This window comes from Globicephala melas, chromosome 3, assembly GCF_963455315.2.
Source record: "Globicephala melas chromosome 3, mGloMel1.2, whole genome shotgun sequence".
NCBI classification, from domain to species: Eukaryota; Metazoa; Chordata; class Mammalia; order Artiodactyla; family Delphinidae; genus Globicephala; species Globicephala melas.
In genome coordinates this window covers 76,995,917-77,013,424 of record NC_083316.1, presented here as the reverse complement: position 1 = coordinate 77,013,424, position 17,508 = coordinate 76,995,917, and the positions used below count along the sequence as shown (strand labels likewise).

The following is a 17,508-nucleotide window of genomic DNA, read 5'->3' as shown; positions in this document are numbered from 1 at the left end:
TGTATGTCCATGCCACTCTCACTTCATCCCAGCTTACCCTTCCCCCTCCCCGTGTCCTCAAGTCCATTTTCTACATCTGCGTCTTTATTCCTGTCCTGCCCCTATGTTCTTCAGACCTTTTTTTTTTTTTTAGATTCCATATATATGTGTTAGCATACGGTATTTGTTTTTCTCTTTGACTTACTTCACTCTGTATGAGAGTCTCTAGGTCCATCCACCTCACTACAAATAACTCAATTTTGTTTCTTTTTATGGCTGAGTAATATTCTATTGTATATATGTACCACATCTTCTTTACGCATTCATCTGTCGATGGACACTTAGGTTGCTTCCATGTCCTGGCTATTGTAAATAGTGCTGCAGTGAACATTGTGGTACATGACTCTTTGAATTATGGTTTTCTCAGAGTATATGCCTGGTAGTGGGATTGCTGGTTCATATGGTAGTTCTATTCTTAGTTTTTTAAGGAACCTCCATACTGTTCTCCATAGTGGCTGTATCAATTTACATTCCCACCAACAATGCAAGAGGGTTCCCTTTTCTCCACACCCTCTCCAGCATTTATTGTTTGTAGATTTTTTGATGATGACCATTCTGACCGGTGTGAGGTGATACCTCATTGTATTTTTGATTTGCATTTCTCAAATGATTAGTGATGTTGAGCATTCTTTCATGTGTTTGTTGGCAATCTGTATATCTTCTTTGGAGAAATGTCTATTTAGGTCTTCTGCCCATTTTTGGATTGGGTTGTTTGTTTTTTTGATATTGAGCTGCATGAGCTGCTTGTAAATTTTGGAGATTAATCCTTTGTCAGTTGCTTCATTTACAAATATTTTCTCTCATTCTGAGGGTTGTCTTTTCATCTTGTTTATGTTTTCCTTTGCTGTGCAAAAGCTTTTTCGTTTCATTAGGTCCCATTTGTTTATTTTTATTTTTATTTCCATTTCTCTAGGAGGTGGCTCAAAAAGGATCTTGCTGTGATTTATGTCATAGAGTGTTCTGCCTATGTTTTCCTCTAAGAGTTTTATAGTGTCTGGCCTTACATTTAAGTCTTTAATCCATTTTGAGTTTATTTTTGCCAAGCACAACTCTTGATTTCACCCTTCAAACCTACATCTTCATGAGTGTTCCCCATTTCAGTAAGTGGCAGTACTCATCACCAGTTGACTAGTAATTGACTAGTATTCCTTGATTTTATATCCTCTTTTCTTGGCTTAGTTGATCCATCAGCAAGTTCTGTCAGTCTTCAAAAATCTGAAATCTAACTTCATCCATCACCACGACTCCAGTCCCAGCCACCATTATCTCTCTTGAGGACCACTGCCATGGACTTCCATCTAGCCTCCAGGCTTCCACTCTTCCCCCAATAGTCCATTCTCCACACAGCAGCCAAAGCTATCTTTTTAAAACACCAAGTGTGTGTGATCATGTAGTTTCCAAGTTTCAAGCCTTCTAATGGCTCCCTTTGTTGTAGATGCTTCATTTTACAAATTTCTACTATTTTAAAAATAATACCCATCTTCCAATCCAAGTTTATTTTACTGTTTCTCCTTATACTTTACTAGAGATCATGATCCCAAAGAACAAATCTTCATTTGTATTTATAATCAGATTTGACATGTAAGCTTATTACACAATTATAAAGTCCACATTAAGCGCTCTCTTGGAAAAAAATGATGGGATATTATGCTTCAAATATTGTTATAAGGGCTTGTTCACAGTAAGTAACTTTTTAGGTGGTTGTTCAGTTTGGATTTTTGCCTTCCATATTCCTTTAAAGAGTTGTATGGAATAGTAACGTTTAAGACAATAATAATTTTTTTAAAATTTGGCCTGCAGCAGATAGCTACAGTTTTCCAGAAACTATCTTTAAAAACAAGGACTGTGTTAAATAAATTAGATTTTTGACTTCTCCCTACTGTTTCGAGAATCTCCTTTATATTTCATTCTTTTCTATGCTGTAAAGGCTAGAAAGAAATTATTCTTTATTCCAAATGCTCTTTAATCTGGTTCTTCCAAATCTGCAGAGAAGGAGTTTCTGCGATGTGTAAGGTTGGATTGACTGACAAAGCAAAATACTAGATTTTGTGAAACTTAATGACTCCCTCTCTCTCTCTCCCCCGGGGGGTGGGGGAGCATCTAATAAAAGATTGGGGCAAAGAAGGAGATACCGTTTACTAAGGTATCTTTGGATTACCTCAAAATTTCACATTCATACTATCATTCTAAACATACTAAACATATTACCAGCTTTTGACAAGAGCTGGGTATATTTGATTTCAGGATTAACTGATTTCCTGTGCTACTGTCTGCTTATACTCCATCTTTTTTTTTTCTTCCTCTTCTTTCCCAGCTTAGATTTATTTTTATTACCGTGGTTAAAATATAATTATTGGATAGTCTTTGGTTTCTCTATCAGGTGATGTTTTAAAGAGCAGAATTAAATGACTTCTTAAATAAAAGAATTATAACCACAGTTCTTTAAATGGTATAGTACCTCTTTTAGGAAAGAAAGATCTATCTTAAATTGTATCCCAGGATAAGTCATAAATACTTTTTACTATTTACTTGCATAAGTGAAAAGAAATTCAAGTGCCTGATATTTTCCTTAAGTTGTAGTGCAAAACCAAAGAAATGATCCCCAAAGAGCTATTGATTCTTACCAGTTCTTAATTCTGTAGCGGTCAGATATTTCACATTTTATATAACTGTTGTTAAGGAGGAGCAGGAGAGGCTAGCTGTGTAGAGTGCTTAGTTCTTAAAGGGAGACAGGCCAGGGTTTGAGCTCCAGGTCACTTATTAGCTGTGTAACCGTATGTGATTTCACAGGATTTACCTGTGGAATCCTGTGGAAATAATAGTATCTACTCCACAAGGGTGTTCTGAGAATTCCCACAGGTGATAGTAAAAGTGATTACACTGGCCTGACACATTTTAAGCGCTCAGTAAATAGTAACTAGGTGGCTATAATCATTTCGTAAAACAATCTCACTTAAAGCAGTCACCTGACCCATCACCATTTATAGACAGTTTTCTGGTTTTGACACAAAATTCCAAAATTATATTTGACTTTGGAAAATTTTTTTGCACTATCTTTAAATATTCTTTTTTTAAATTAATTTATTTTATTTTTGGCTGCCTTGGGTCTTCCCTGCTGCATGTGGGCTTTCTCTAGTTGTGGCAAGCGGGGGCTGCTCTTCGTTGAGGTGCGTGGGCTTCTCATGGCGGTGGCTTCTCTTGTCGAGGAGCACAGGCTCTAGGCGTGCGGCCTTCAGTAGTTGTGGTGCACAGGCTTAGTTGCTCTGTGGCATGTGGGAATCTTCCCGGACCAGGGCTTGAACCCATGTCTCCTGCATTGGCAGGCGGATTCTTAACCACTGTGCCACACCAGGGAAGCCCTTTTTGCACTATCTTTAGCTTGACTTATAATGCAGCTTAGGTACACAAATAAAATGTGAAGTATTTAATAAATACCTATTGGTTAATTTTAAATAACTAAAGAGTTCACTTTAAGTTGAGTCAAAGCTCCATTATGGGTTCAGAAGGAAGCTGAAGGTATTTCAAGTACATCTCTAACCTTAGAGAATAAACTTAGAAAGATCTCTATAATGTGTTTCTTAGAGAAATCACTCTTTTCTAGAACAGAATGCTATTTCTTATGGTTGTATGTTGACAAAACCAATAGTGGTTGATAGAATAAAAGTAACCATAGGTTTAATTTGGATATGTAAATAATCAAGAGATGGTTATAACAACTTTTATAGGATAAGTAACTCTCTTTTATTTATCCCCAAAGAAACCTGAGCTTTGCTTCTTCCCTCCTACCCTAAAAGAATCGTGTCAGAAATTAATATTACTCAGCACAATTAAAATTACTTAGTAACATTACTTAGTAAATTACATATTACTTTTATAGTCCGTATATATTACAAGGCATAGTCCCTGGAAATAAGTGGACATAGATTTCTTTGGTCATAGAGCAGTTTTTATTGCAGTAGAATTGGCTTATTATAGTGGCAGATGTCAGGAACTAAACTTTTGAGCATTTTAGTATTGTCTACACTTTTATTCTAAGCTTAAGAATGCCCTACATTCTCTGAGAAATACAGAGGGTTAATTCAAGGAAATCTAAAATCAGTGAACCAACCAAGAGTTTAACAGAATCTTTTGACTATAAAACATCACCTTGTTGAAAGCATTTATCAAAATGGTTTCCCTAGCCAGTTCCAGTCTGCATTGTTTCTTGGATGGATGAAGATACTAGATCACTATCTTATTTATAGCTCAAGTACTAGTCAGTTAAACCCTAGAGTTACTTGATTTTCAAAAGAGCCAGTTGGTGCAAATATTTATTTAAAGCTAAAAATCAAAAGTTGAAGTCCTATTGAACTTCCATATGTAATGGAACTGTACTTAGTAAGTTAAACATTATTCTAAAACATGCCATATCATATTTGGCCACCTGTAATTACATTATCTTTTAAAACTGGATTGCATTAAAAAATATACAGGGCTTCCCTGGTGGCACAGTGGTTGAGAGTCTGCCTGCCGATGCAGGGGACACGGGTTTGTGCCCCTGTCCGGGAGGATCCCACATGCCGCGGAGCGGCTGGGCCCGTGAGCCACGGCCGCTGAGCCCACGCGTCTGGAGAGGCCACAACAGTGGGAGGCCCGCGTACCGCAAAAAAAACCCCCAAAAACAATGAGTTGAGGTTATGTTTGTGCAGTTAAACTTAGACTAAAAAACATTTAGGTGAAAAACTAACATGCTTGAGACATTTGCTTATAGTGGTATTGACTTTATTTATTTTTTAAATGTTCAGTTTTTTTTAAGATTTATTTATTTATTATTTATTTATTTTTGGCTGCGTCGGGTCTCAGTTGTGGCATGCAGGATCTTTCGTTGCGGTACGCGGGATCTTTACTGTGGCACTCGGGCTTCTCTCTAGTTGTGGCCTGTGGGTTTTCTCTTCTCTAGTTGCGGCACGCAGGCTCCAGGGCACGTGGGCTCTGTAGTTTGCAGCGAGGGCTCTAGTTGAGGTGCATGAGGTCAGTAGTTGTGGCGCTCGGGCTTACTTGCCCCTCAGCATGTGGGATCTTAGTTCCCTGACCAGGGATCGAACCCACGTCCTCTGCATTGTAAGATGGATTCTATAGCACTGGACTACCAGGTAAGTCCTGGTATTGACTTTTAGAACTTATTCCGGGTACCTTTCCCATTGACACAGTAGTCAGAAGCATAAAAAGTGGTATAGCATTCTAGCTGGCTCTCTTGTTGCATTTTTTAAGACGTTCAGGAACTGTAGCATAGTACCTAACATCTTCTTGTCTAAAATTGGGATTAAAATCAATAAAGGATTTGAGGTTCTCTTATGTACTTTTCTCTTGTAGGTTGTTAGATATCTTAAAGTTTTTCAGCAACAGTAATCCTAGTTTATCCTGTTTGGATAAGCACCCACAACTACTCCATAGATGAGGGTTTTGTTTTTTTAATGAAAAATGTTAACACAAATATTTATATATGTTCCTTTACTATACATGGTCCTTACAGAAAAAAAAAACAAAACTGTTTTTTTTAGTTTTTATTTAATCAGAAGCTGAACCTTGGAAATTATAATGATTTTATAAAATTCATTTTCTTTGGAAACAAAATGCCAGAAGAATTGAATGAGCATTTAAGTGCTTTTCATGTTCAGCCCTAGGAGGTAACCTGTTACAGAGGCAAGATAAGGAAAGGGTACTGTATTTGAAATTCAGAAGTCTGGATTTGAGGTCCAACTCTGCTAACCACTAGCTTGGTGATTCTGAGCAATGAACTTTGCCTGTTGGAGACTCGTTTATCTCCCTCTGAAATGGGGGATGATGATGTCTTCCTACCACCCACGGCTGGTTTTAGGAGGCCTCACTTGAGACTGTGGATATAAAAATACTCTGTACATTACAAAACTATGTAAACAAAAACAAGTTATCGTTTTTGTTGAGGAATCAAGCAATACAGATAGAACTCTAAGCATATCAGGAGGTTAGGTTCTAAATTCAGGTCATGAAGCAAAAGATTGGATAGAGCCCACGAGCCACAACTACTGAAGCCCGCATGCCTAGAGCCTGTGCTCTGCAACAAGTGAAGCCACCACAGTGAGAAGCCTGCACACTGCAATGAAGAGTAGCCCCTGCTCACCGCAACTAGAGAAAGCCCGTGTGCAGCAATAAAGACCCCATGCAGCCAAAACTAAATAAATAAATTTATATTAAAAAAAATTACTCTTGAGAATCCGTAAGTTGATGTAAAGCATAGTGGTATTGTTTTGTCCATACAACCCAGAATAGTAATCTATAAAGTATATAATGCATATAGTTGTATACCGCATATATAAAGAGAACATAGCCAAAGTGATTTTATAATACTTTTTCTATCATAATGTAGATAAATACTTGTAAGTTAAATATGTGTTAGACTCTTTTGTATCATAACAACTAGGAGTAAGAAAACCTATGAAAGAAATACACCCCCAGTGTAGTGGTACGATAGACACAGGCATCTGGAAAAAACAATAGCTAATGGTAGCTAAAGTGGGCATAGTTCAGAGTTAGCAAAATGGTGGCAGCAGTGTTTTGTTTGGTGAGAAAAAGGTTTAACATTTTAAAATTTGAGTCCTTTCTCAGCTGGGCATTCATTCCCCAGGTACTCGCCACGGCCCTGTTGCTTTACACCCAGTCTCTTTCACATTCACCTGCATTGGGTCCTTAAACTCATTGAGTCTTTGATTTCTGATTTATCTAAAACAAGGCCTAGCTGAGGAAATTAATCTTAAGCTTGAATGTTAAGTGATTAGTATGGATTGGCAAAATAGTGTTTGGGAAGGTATGCCAGGTTGAAAGAACAGATAAATAGGAGGTAGAAATAGAGAGGAAATTGTTTACAAAACAAACAGACTGAAAAAGGTTAACACTGCTTAGCCACAGTTGGGAAGTGGAAGATGAAATTGGTTGGTCCTATAGTTGGACTGTCTGCTTTCTACGTGGAGGAGTTTGTTTTGCATTGATAGAACCCACTGCAGGCTATGTTACATGCTGAGGGTGGTATCTGAGAAAGCTTCTGCTAGCTATTTGAATGAGTAGCCATTTGGAAGGAATTGAAGGAAGGGAGGAAGGCCTTTGTCTAGGTGCTTGGTGGTAGGGACCTGAAACAGGCTAGGAGCTTTCAAAGTAAAGACTAAGCTTAATATGAGGGAGTCTGGGGCAGACAGGCCCCAGATGATGATTGAGAGCCCTGAGCCACCTTTGCTTCTTTTGTGCATATGTGCGCATGTACACCTGATATTCAAGCTTTCATCACATTTTATCATTCTTTCTTGGGAAGGTCTGCTCATTCCACCATCTCCTTTTTGCTCCAGACGAAGCCATACTAATTTAGGCCTTTATCACTAGAGTGTTCCTAAATAAAACATTCCCTGGAGCTGGTGTCTAATCCTTTTCCCTAGCCCCAATTGATCTCTGTCTTTCTTACACATGACTGAAAGAGCTGCTTTCCGTGAAACACTTCATTCTTTCAGCAGCTCACTTTCTTATTCCAAAAATCAGAAGAGCCTCCAGTTGTTTATCATGTCAAAGACAAGACTTAAAGGCCATCCCTAAAGGGGTAATGGAAGGGATTAGGATAGGGTTATTTCACAGGGTGATGAACCTTTAGAAATTATGAGGTCTGAAATTTAAATCACTGTCCTATTTATTCTGTAGTGGATAGAAGCTAAAACTGAAGACAAATTTTGAGGTCAAGGATAGATTAGCCAGGGATCACCAGGTCCAGTTCTCATCCTTTATGTTATGTTTCACGTGTGAAAAGACCTGCCGTCTGCCTGCACAGTACCCATTCCTGTCTCCTTGCTTTTTTGCTTAGGACACTCCATCTCCCTGGAGTTTGTCTTTTCAAAATTGCTACTCAAGAGCCATCTTTTCCATGAGCCTTTTCTCTTTTCTAGTATCTCTTCTAACCCATACTTTTCTTCTTTGTGAGAATCCTTACTGCACCTCCCAGCAGTACTTAGCCTAGTACAATATTTAATCGTTTTCAAATGTTCTCCAACTAAAATGCGAACTCTGGCATAAAGGAGCAAGTGCCCATGGATCTACCATAACAGATGTGTGTGGAGCCCAAGATGGTAGAAGAAAAACAGTATGGCAAAACAGGAAGATTGAGTCCTAGATTCTGGTCCTAGCTTAGTTATTAATGGGACGCATGGCCCATTGTGGTTAAGGGTGGGGGGTGGGGCTGGGCACCAACTGGAGTACCTCTGGACCTGGTATTCTGTGATTCTAGCAGTGTGCGATTGCCTAATAGAATGCGGTGAGGGGAGAGGGAGAAGAGGCTGTGCGTTAAACTTAAGGTTGTGAGCCTGGAGAACCAACAAGATAGAAGCACCCTTGCCAGAAAGTAGGAAAGAGGTGCCAGTTTGGCGAGGGGCGGAGGTGGTTTAGTGTTTGCCAATTTTACTGTCATTGAGAGTTTCTAATGCAGAATGTCCTAGGCTGTGATAAGTTGCAAGTTGCAGAGAGATGCCAAGTTGAGGAATAGGGAAGAGATTCAGAGTCATCACCAAATAGGCAAGGTGAGCCTCCAGGGGAGACTGGATCTAGAAAGAGGAAAGTGAAAGGCATGATCAAAGAGCTAGGAGGAGTGGTTTCTCCAGGTGACATCCAGTGAAGAAGTGAGCAATTTGAAAATTGAGGAAAGTTAGCATTTGTTTGGCCAAGAAGAATTGATGAACTTGATAGAGAAGTTCAAATTCCAGTGGTGAGCTGAAGATAACCTTCCTGCAAGGAGTCAGAGAGGAAAGTGTAACCAGCCTCAGAGGAGATGTTCAGTGTTTGTGATTTGAAGAGAGAGCAGGAGGCAGGGCTGATTGAAATATTCTGAAAGCTAGAACCTCCACCTGTCTTACCTAAATTGTAGTGCCACCTACTTACACACAAAGCGGGCCTCCCCAGGGCTTCTGCACGCAAGCTACCATTACTTCAGGTAGAGGTTTAGCTATGGAAGGTAGGTTTGGGTGAGGTTTTCTCCCTCTAAGGAAATTCAAGTTAGCGTTAATCTAAAGTTAAGCTAAAAAGTTAGCGTTAATCATAAAACACTGTGAATTAGAATGAATCACTATGAAAAATTGTTACCTACTTCTCCCACACCAAGAAATAAATTTTGTCACCCAGTAGTGCTTTGATTCTGCTGATAAGTCTAAAGTTAAATAATCTTTTTATGGTGGTAGAACAATGATAATAGTATCTATTATGTTTTCTTCAAGAAGATGTTTATCCATTTTTATAAATAATAATAGAATGGTTAATGCTACCACTTGATTTTATATTCAGATGATCTGTCTTTTAAAGTACTTATCCTTTCCTTATTTCTCTTTAGTTTATTGTAATCCTGATTAGTAAACTTTTAAATCTGTAGAGAAGTTTTGGGAAGTACCTGGTAAGTAGTAGTTAATGTGCAGTGGCTGAGGGAGGGGCATATGGGTGCCTCTGTATTTTTCTTTAAGGTAGAGTTGAGACCAGAAACCACTGCTTTTGTTTTTGTGCATTGGGTTTGGATATGAGGGTATGAAGAATAGTTTACAGGCTGATGTGTTACTATTAAAATGTTACCCAAATCTGATTTCCCCATGAATTTCTGTTAACAGTTTGGAAAAGCGTTCCAGTAGTGGTGAACCGGTCCCATACTGGTGACTTTAGGTACAGGAAATCATGCCTGAGACTCTGGTAGATATTTACAGTTTCAGCTTTTGTTCTAAATACACAACTCTATGAGAAAATATAAAAATTATGAACAGGACAAAGCTCATAATGAAACAAAACATTGTTCTAGAAATTATATTCTCCTGGTGAGAAGCTTGTGAGAAGATTGGTAACCTGTTTGACCCTCAACTAAAAACTAATCTCTGGTAAAATGTGAGAAAATGGAAACCACAGTTCATTCTCAAATATTTTAATTTTATATTTCTAGCGTCCTCTTAAGAGTTTTGCAAAGTTTCTTTGACTATCTCTTGCTTTCCCCTACCTTTTTAAAAAACATATCAAGAAACTAAGCCATAATACTTTTTCATGTAAAATTGAATTAGTACACTGATCATTTTTTGCCAAATCATGTCAGTCATTTTCAAAAACGTGATTAGCTACACTGCCAAAAGATACCTTCGGTTGTGTATTCAGAGAAATGTCAGCAGTGCAGTATCATTTATCAAGGCATCTTAATATAATGATATATAAACCTAAGTATGTAATGAAAAGGTTTTCACAGACTATAGCACTGACCAAGTGCATAGGTTTAGAGTTTAATCATTTAGTTCCATGTCCCAGTAACCAAGGTTGACGTGTTTGTTTCTTATGTTTCTTTTAATAGAATTTAATTCCTTTTCGACCTTCAATTCAGTTCCAAGGGCTCCAAGGGGTGAGTACTCTTATTGTTTTAGCAAGAAAATCTAATCTTACACATTATTATATTTACGTCTTAAAATTTGTTTTCACCTGTGCCTCTTAATATAATGTCACTCATATTTTGTGAACTTTGTAACTAAATGTAAATTTATGACACCTTTAAGACTTGAATTATCTTCTTGATTTAGTTAAGTAATTCAGGTATAGATATTGAGAGTAGTTTTTTCCAAGTCATAGATAATTGATTTTTTAACCTTTTTATTGAAGTGTAACATACATCATAGTATTATGAGATTATATTTTGTTTACCACACTTAAGTAACCATAAAGAATTATTAATTTCAGGCAAGTTATGATTATGTGATTGTTGTTAATATTAACAAACTTCTGCTGTCTATGGACTTTAATACTAGGAAATGAAATGTATATATAGAAAATTGAATTTTTCTAGTACACAGAATAAACAAAGTATTGTCTATTTTATTGCTGGATTTAAAAGTATAATAAATGATAACTCCTAATAAAATGCACCTATGAATTTTGTATTTGTAATAGATGATAAACTTTTCAGGAGTAGCGTCAATATTATTTCATAATTATTACTATTACTATTTAATATTAATTAAATAGACTCAGTCATTCCTTCATTTAAATTAATATGCATTTCTGAATTTGTCTCTATATACTGTCTACAGTATGGAGATTTGGAATATCTGTAAATGGATTTTAGAGCTCTAGAGAAAAGGCAGCCTGAGGGGGGAAGATCATATTCCTATTTATTATAAATCTATACACTTGTGAATTTTTGTTTATGTCACAAAATGTAAAAATTCAATGTGAATAAATACAGTCTTTCTAAACTTTATAACTTGAAAACATTTCAAGAGTCAGGAGATTAATTGTATCATTCAACACCAACTAAGAGTACTTCTAAATCTTGTGGAATGTTAACTTGAAGGAGATGTTTGTGTGTGGATGTCAGAGGTTTGCTTCTACATGATAGCTTTACAATGAAGTCCTTTTTTTTCTCTCCCCAGTAACTGAGTGTTCATGAATGGGATCCTAAATGGAGCAAGCATTCTTCTGAATTTTGTTTCATAGCTTTTTAGATAGTCTCTAGCGCATGCTGATACTATTTTTGAGGTATTAGTGTCAGTTGTTTACGTGAGGCTTCTTGAATTTTCTTACAAATTTTAATGGCATCAACAATATCTGAAGGGATGTTCGAGAGGCAGGCCTGACTTCTTCAGCTCAGCAGGGCTACCCATTTCAGTAAAGGGTTATCTGGGAAGAGAGGGCAGTACCCAGAGGAGAAGAGTGGGGTTTGAGCTGCTTTTCCCTCACTAGCAGCTGACACCTTGTTTGGTGTCTGCTTCTTCCCTCTTCCCTTAATTCTTTCATTCTCCCAGTTGGGACGTGGAGGCCAGGGAAATGCAAGTGAAGGACATTTTCTTAGGAGGCAGTAGGCTAGACTGAATAATGAGGAACCAGTATGTGCAGGCTTCCAAGCTCTTGATGCAGAAACATGTAGCTTTTAGCAGTCTTAGAAGGAATATGATTTTCTGTAGCATACCAGTTACCCCCCAGGCCCTAGGTACCTTTACAAAGCAGGCAGTTTCTGTTTGAAACCTTGGACCTCCCTTTCTGAAATCTCCTACGTACCTCCCCCAAACTTTCCTATCTCTGTGTCCAAGCTTCCCCAGTTTATCTTTGCAAGCTCCATTCTCTCTTCCTACTCTATTCTTTGTTTGAATATAGTTCACTGATAAAAGTAATTTAGATATAAATGACTGATAGGTGTAAATCTTAATGGGTGTTTGAATTTTAACAGATAAGCTTTTTAACCAAATGAATGGTTATTGGAGTTGGGAGAGTATGAATGCAGAGAGAGGAGGGAGTGCTGCAGGATGAGAGCTATAGGATACTTGGCCCTACCTTGCTTATTCTGCATTCTGTCTTCTCCATCCCCTCACCCCCCACCACAGTCCCCTTTTTATTATTCTAACTGGGAACAAAATATATGGACTCAGCATTGTTTCAGAGCCTGCAGCTGCATTCCATCCACCCCTCCCCCCCTTCTCTTTGCAGCGCTCTCACCAGCCCTTTGGGACTTAGTAAAAACAAAGAGTCATTACTGGGGAGAGAGTGGGTTGGCACAGCCCACAGGGAATACACAGAGCCACAAATGTGAGGGTCTACTGTACAGTGTTCCTCTGTTTTTCTTGAGAGCCACGATAATTTAACATTGCCGGTGCTGATTGCTTTAAAAACTATCTGAAGAAGTATACTTACAGTTTTCCTACGTGGAAAATGTTTAGGACTTTAAATTGGAAGGTTTTAATTTAGATTTCCCACAAAAGAGTTTTTCTCAATGAGAAATTTTAGTTGTCTTTTAATATAGTGTTTCAGATACTTTGAAAGTTTCTCTAGAAAGAATGTGGCAAGTCTAACAAATTTACAGGTTTTACATCAAATGTGATTGAAAATATACATTAACTATCATGATAGTGTCCTATATAGACATATTTGAAATACAACTGAAATATTGTTAAAATATCATTTCAAAAGTGAACATTTAGTGTTAAGATTATTTCCTCTTTCCCTGATGCTAAGCACTGCATGTTTATGCTGTTCCTTGTTACTAATTATAGGATTTTTCTCCCCTCTATAATGTCTTTAGAAGGTCAGAATTTGGGTCTTGGCTGGTCAACTTTTAAGCATATTTACTTTTGTGCCTGAACACGTTCTCTTTTTCTTTTTTTTATAAATTCATTTATTTTATTTATTTATTTTTTTTGGCTGCGTTGGGTCTTTGTTGCTGTGTGCGGACTTTCTCTAGTTGCGGCGAGCGGGGCCTACTCTTTGTTGCGGTGTGCGGGCTTCTCATTGCGGTGGCTTCTCTTGTTGTGGAGCATGGGCTCTGGGTGCGCGGGCTTCAGTAGTTGTGGCACGTGGGCTCAGTAGTTGTGGCACGCGGGCTCTAGAGTGCAGGCTCAGTAGTTGTGGCGCATAGGCTTAGTTGCTCCGCGGCATGTGGGATCTTCCCGGACAGGGCTCGAACCCTTGTCCCCTGAATTGGCAGGCGGATTCTTAACCACTGCACTACCAGGGAAGCCCTGAACATGTTCTCTTAAATTGAAGTTTTCTTCTAAAAAAAAATGCAGACTGGACCATTAAAGTATAGCAATATGCTCTTAAAGAGTGAAAATTCTGAGAATCATTGATTACCTGGATTTTTATCATCACAGTTGGGCAGCAGCTTCTATAGCATAAAAAATGAAAATTTGTCTTTCACACTTCATCTCACCCTTTTCCCTTAGTGGAAAAGCATAGTCAGGAAATTGAATGGTCGTTGAAGGCATTTTATGGATTCTGAAAAGATGAGGAAGTATCTATAGGAACAGTTAATTGTGTTTTCAAAACTGATGAATATCAGGAGCTGAATACATCAGCCAAAAATACCTTGTTGATTTTTAAGAGTATGGCTCAACCAATTATCCTTGCAGTTCTAATCCATACCTAGGATACTCATAACTAAAGGTGTACTAGGATTGTACATTTTTATAGACCATTCTAATTGAATAGAAAAGGTAGCTGGTAAGATTCACATGGCTACAGTATTGAGGTGTTCAAGTTATAACATTCAGAGGGGTGTAATGGTATAATGCACATGGTTTACAAAAGCTGCATCTTTATTGTTGAGCAAGCTTTATCCAAATCACGGTAGTTCTGTCTCATATTTCACTGGATACCGAAAATGTGGCAGGTGAAAATTTTCCAAAAATGTGTGTTTCAGTAAAATTTTAAAAACTAATTACTCTTGAGCTTCCCTGGTGGCGCAGTGGTTGAGAGTCCGCCTGCCGATGCAGGGGACATGGGTTCGTGCCCCGGTCCGGGAAGATCCCACATGCCGCGGAGCGGCTGGGCCCGTGAGCCATGGCCGCTGAGCCTGCGCGTCCGGAGGCTGTGCTCCACAACGGGAGAGGCCACAACAGTGAGAGGCCCGCGTACCGCAAAAAAAAAAAAAAACTAATTACTCTTTATTTTTACGTTTGTTGAAAGTTTCTTATCTAAAGACACACAGCTGATGCAGACTCAGCTGTAACTACTGTCTAGGTCTTCACTCTGCCAGGGAAAATTCTCCCCACTATACCACACAGCTGTAAAAGGAGAAGTATTGGAAGTAAGTTAACTCAGTATTTTCAAGTAATGGCAGTTGTTACTGATGCAGTTATCTACTAACATAATTACTCAATAAACTATAAACAGGTGCCTAATCAGTGAGTGTGCTAATAGGTTTATTGTTCTGTTTGTTTCTTATTTATTGCACAAACATTCTTTTAGCCCTTACTGGTGCCAAGTACTTTGCTGAGTGCTTTGTGTGCAAAGATACAGGGATGGGTAAGACATGGGCTGTGCCCTCAGGGAACTCAGAATCTGACAAACATATATAGACTAATACTCAGGAAAGAATTAATAATGTAGGGCTTATCCAGAACCCTCCTTTCAGAACTTCTATAGATACAGGAGACTCTCAGAAACAAGGCTTATGTATTTCTGATTGGTATGAATCAGGGTTTTAAACAAAGGTTTCGGTAGATGCAAAATATTATATCCTGGAAATAGGTATGTAAAATTCCAGAAGGTCTGTTAAAATTTATGGACACACTCATACACAAAAAGGTAGATCTGTGATATGTTTATAATTCAGATAAAATCTGAAATGGCAAAGTTTTCAACAGCAAATAATGGCCACATCTGTTGGCCTGTGTCAACCTTGCAGAGTGGACTTGCCTGTGGCATCAGCGACTCATGCAGGGAATGATTGTCCCAGGGCAGTGAGAAATAATGTTAACTTTGTCACAGTAAATAGGATTCCAGACCTCAGTATTTGTTATGAGAATGTTGTTCCACAATTCTCTCTAATTTAATTGCTCACTTCAGACTCAGCAATCTCAGAGGCTTTAAAAAATAGAAGTTTGCTTTGCATATGTAATTTAGAAATTAACCTTAAGATGAGGACAGAAAATATTGTCTATAAGTACCATGTTACGTCTCCTGTGAAATACTGAGTAACACACATTTTTCTAAGAATGAGCAAGGAACAGCCAGTCAAGCAGCTTTTAAATGTACGCCTTCCAAAAAGGCACACTGACCTTCTGAAGATGAAATCAGCATTTAACTGCTAACTTTAAAGGCTTGAATAGTGTTAAAATTTTTGCAGTAGAGCCATTAACTCTAAAGAACAGAGTTGGATTTTCTTTTTTTTTTTTCTTAACTTCCAAACTTAGCAAAGCATTCAGAAATATTTTGTTAATTATTTATTTTCCTTTTGGGGGGCTGGAGAGAAGATTGGGTTTGAAAAACTAAATTATACAGTATTTGAAATTAGTAGCCAATTTCAACCCACCTGAAAATACTTCCCACAGACTACCCTTCTCTAATCTACTTGATACTCAGGAAGCAAAGATAACTATCTGCTTGAAACAGCAGCAGAGATAAAAATAAATCCCCAGCACTGTCATTCCTTCTTAGATGATATGCCTGCACTCTGCTTTCCCCTGCTGTTTTTGGTTTGGCTAGTCCACTGGTTTTGCCAACGGTTGTGTTTAGTCAGTCTGCTCAAAGGTTGCTGACTAACAGCTACCTTTATACACTCAGCTCTGAAAGTAGTTAATACTACAAAGGTGTTAAAATTAAATCCTTTTATGGCAGTTCTGTTTTAATTCTTTTAATATTACAGTGGTTAACATGTGTAGATAACATATTTGCATTGAATTATAACCCATTAACCACATGTTAATTTATTAAGGTATTAATACAATGGTAAATTACCCAATTTGAAAGAAATATTTAACTTTGATATATATCAAAGTTTATATAATTTTTATGTATATAGTATAATATACAGTGTGTGTGTGTGTGTGTGTGTGTATATATATATATATATATGTAAAATATCATATTTGGCCAGTGCTATGGACTGACATTCTGGAAACTCCTATTATCTCAAACAATAACTGAATAATAGTTTGAAGCTATTGACCAACTTCTCTATTTTATGTTGCCACCCACCTCTGCTCTCCTTTTCTTTCTGGATAAGAATTACCTGTGGGGTTTCTAAATAAAAAAGAGTAGAGAGCTAAGTTCACAAATCATGGCCAGGTACCACTACAGACACCAGTGACATAAAGGAGACGTGCAGAATGGTGAGGGTGGGAGGGTGACTTTGACTGTATGGTTGTGTTGCCTGAGGAAGCTATCTCAGTGTATACCACACAGGCTCCAGTGTGGGCCACAGCAGGACAAGCGTCCCAAAGCACGATCATAAAGGAGTTGAAGACTAAATCATCCTGCTCTGTCCTTCACCAAACTGCAGTCACTTTGGAAAGCAGCCATTGGAACTATGATTGAAATCTGAATTTGCTACAAATACCATTAACTGCCTTCTTAGCGGTCAGTTAAGCTTAATATCTTCATTCAACAAGCGTTTGTGAATATTTGCACTGTACCAAGCACCACGGTAGACAGTGTTTGGACAAAGGTAAATAGGACCTTGAAATTCCAGCTCTTGTTCCTGACACCATCTGTTTGTCAATAAAATCTGAATCTGATGGTTTTGCCTTTTTGTTTCCCACCAAAAACTGAAACTTGTGAAATTCAGTTGTTTATGTTACAGACATTGTCACTTAACAGCACTCACTTATTTAAGCTTGGGAAATAATAATCTTTAACCATTTTATAACACTTATGGTTCTTATAACTAACCCACCCCTAAATTTGAGCCACAAGCAGTATGTAAATATCTTTTGACTTCTTACTATGTGCAAGGCCTTATCCTTATAAGAGCTTTATTAAAGAGGTTATAAGAGCTCTATTAAAAAGAAAATTCAAAATTTAAAGCAGGAAAAACAATTTAGCAGAATATGTCCAAGCCGCAGATCTTACTTCAAACAATATTTAACACAACAAAATTACTATATGTTGTTGATTCCAAGGCTTGTTTTCTTTTTAACATTTAACGTCTTTGGAATTAGAATATATCTCATTATCAACAGCATCTTAGTACTGTGTCAT

At 37.8% G+C, this 17,508-nt stretch overlaps 1 protein-coding gene across 4 annotated transcripts in view; it reads left to right on the top strand.

The window, feature by feature from the left end:
• ELL2 (elongation factor for RNA polymerase II 2) overlaps nucleotides 1-17,508 on the top strand; it is a 75,745-nt gene that overhangs the window by 9,145 nt on the left and 49,092 nt on the right. For all 4 annotated transcript variants that reach the window (XM_030848174.2, XM_060296032.1, XM_060296031.2 and 1 more), the window contains exon 2: nucleotides 10,397-10,444. In XM_030848174.2, coding sequence (XP_030704034.2) covers nucleotides 10,397-10,444 — 48 coding nt within the window. The remainder of the gene's footprint in view (nucleotides 1-10,396; nucleotides 10,445-17,508) is intronic.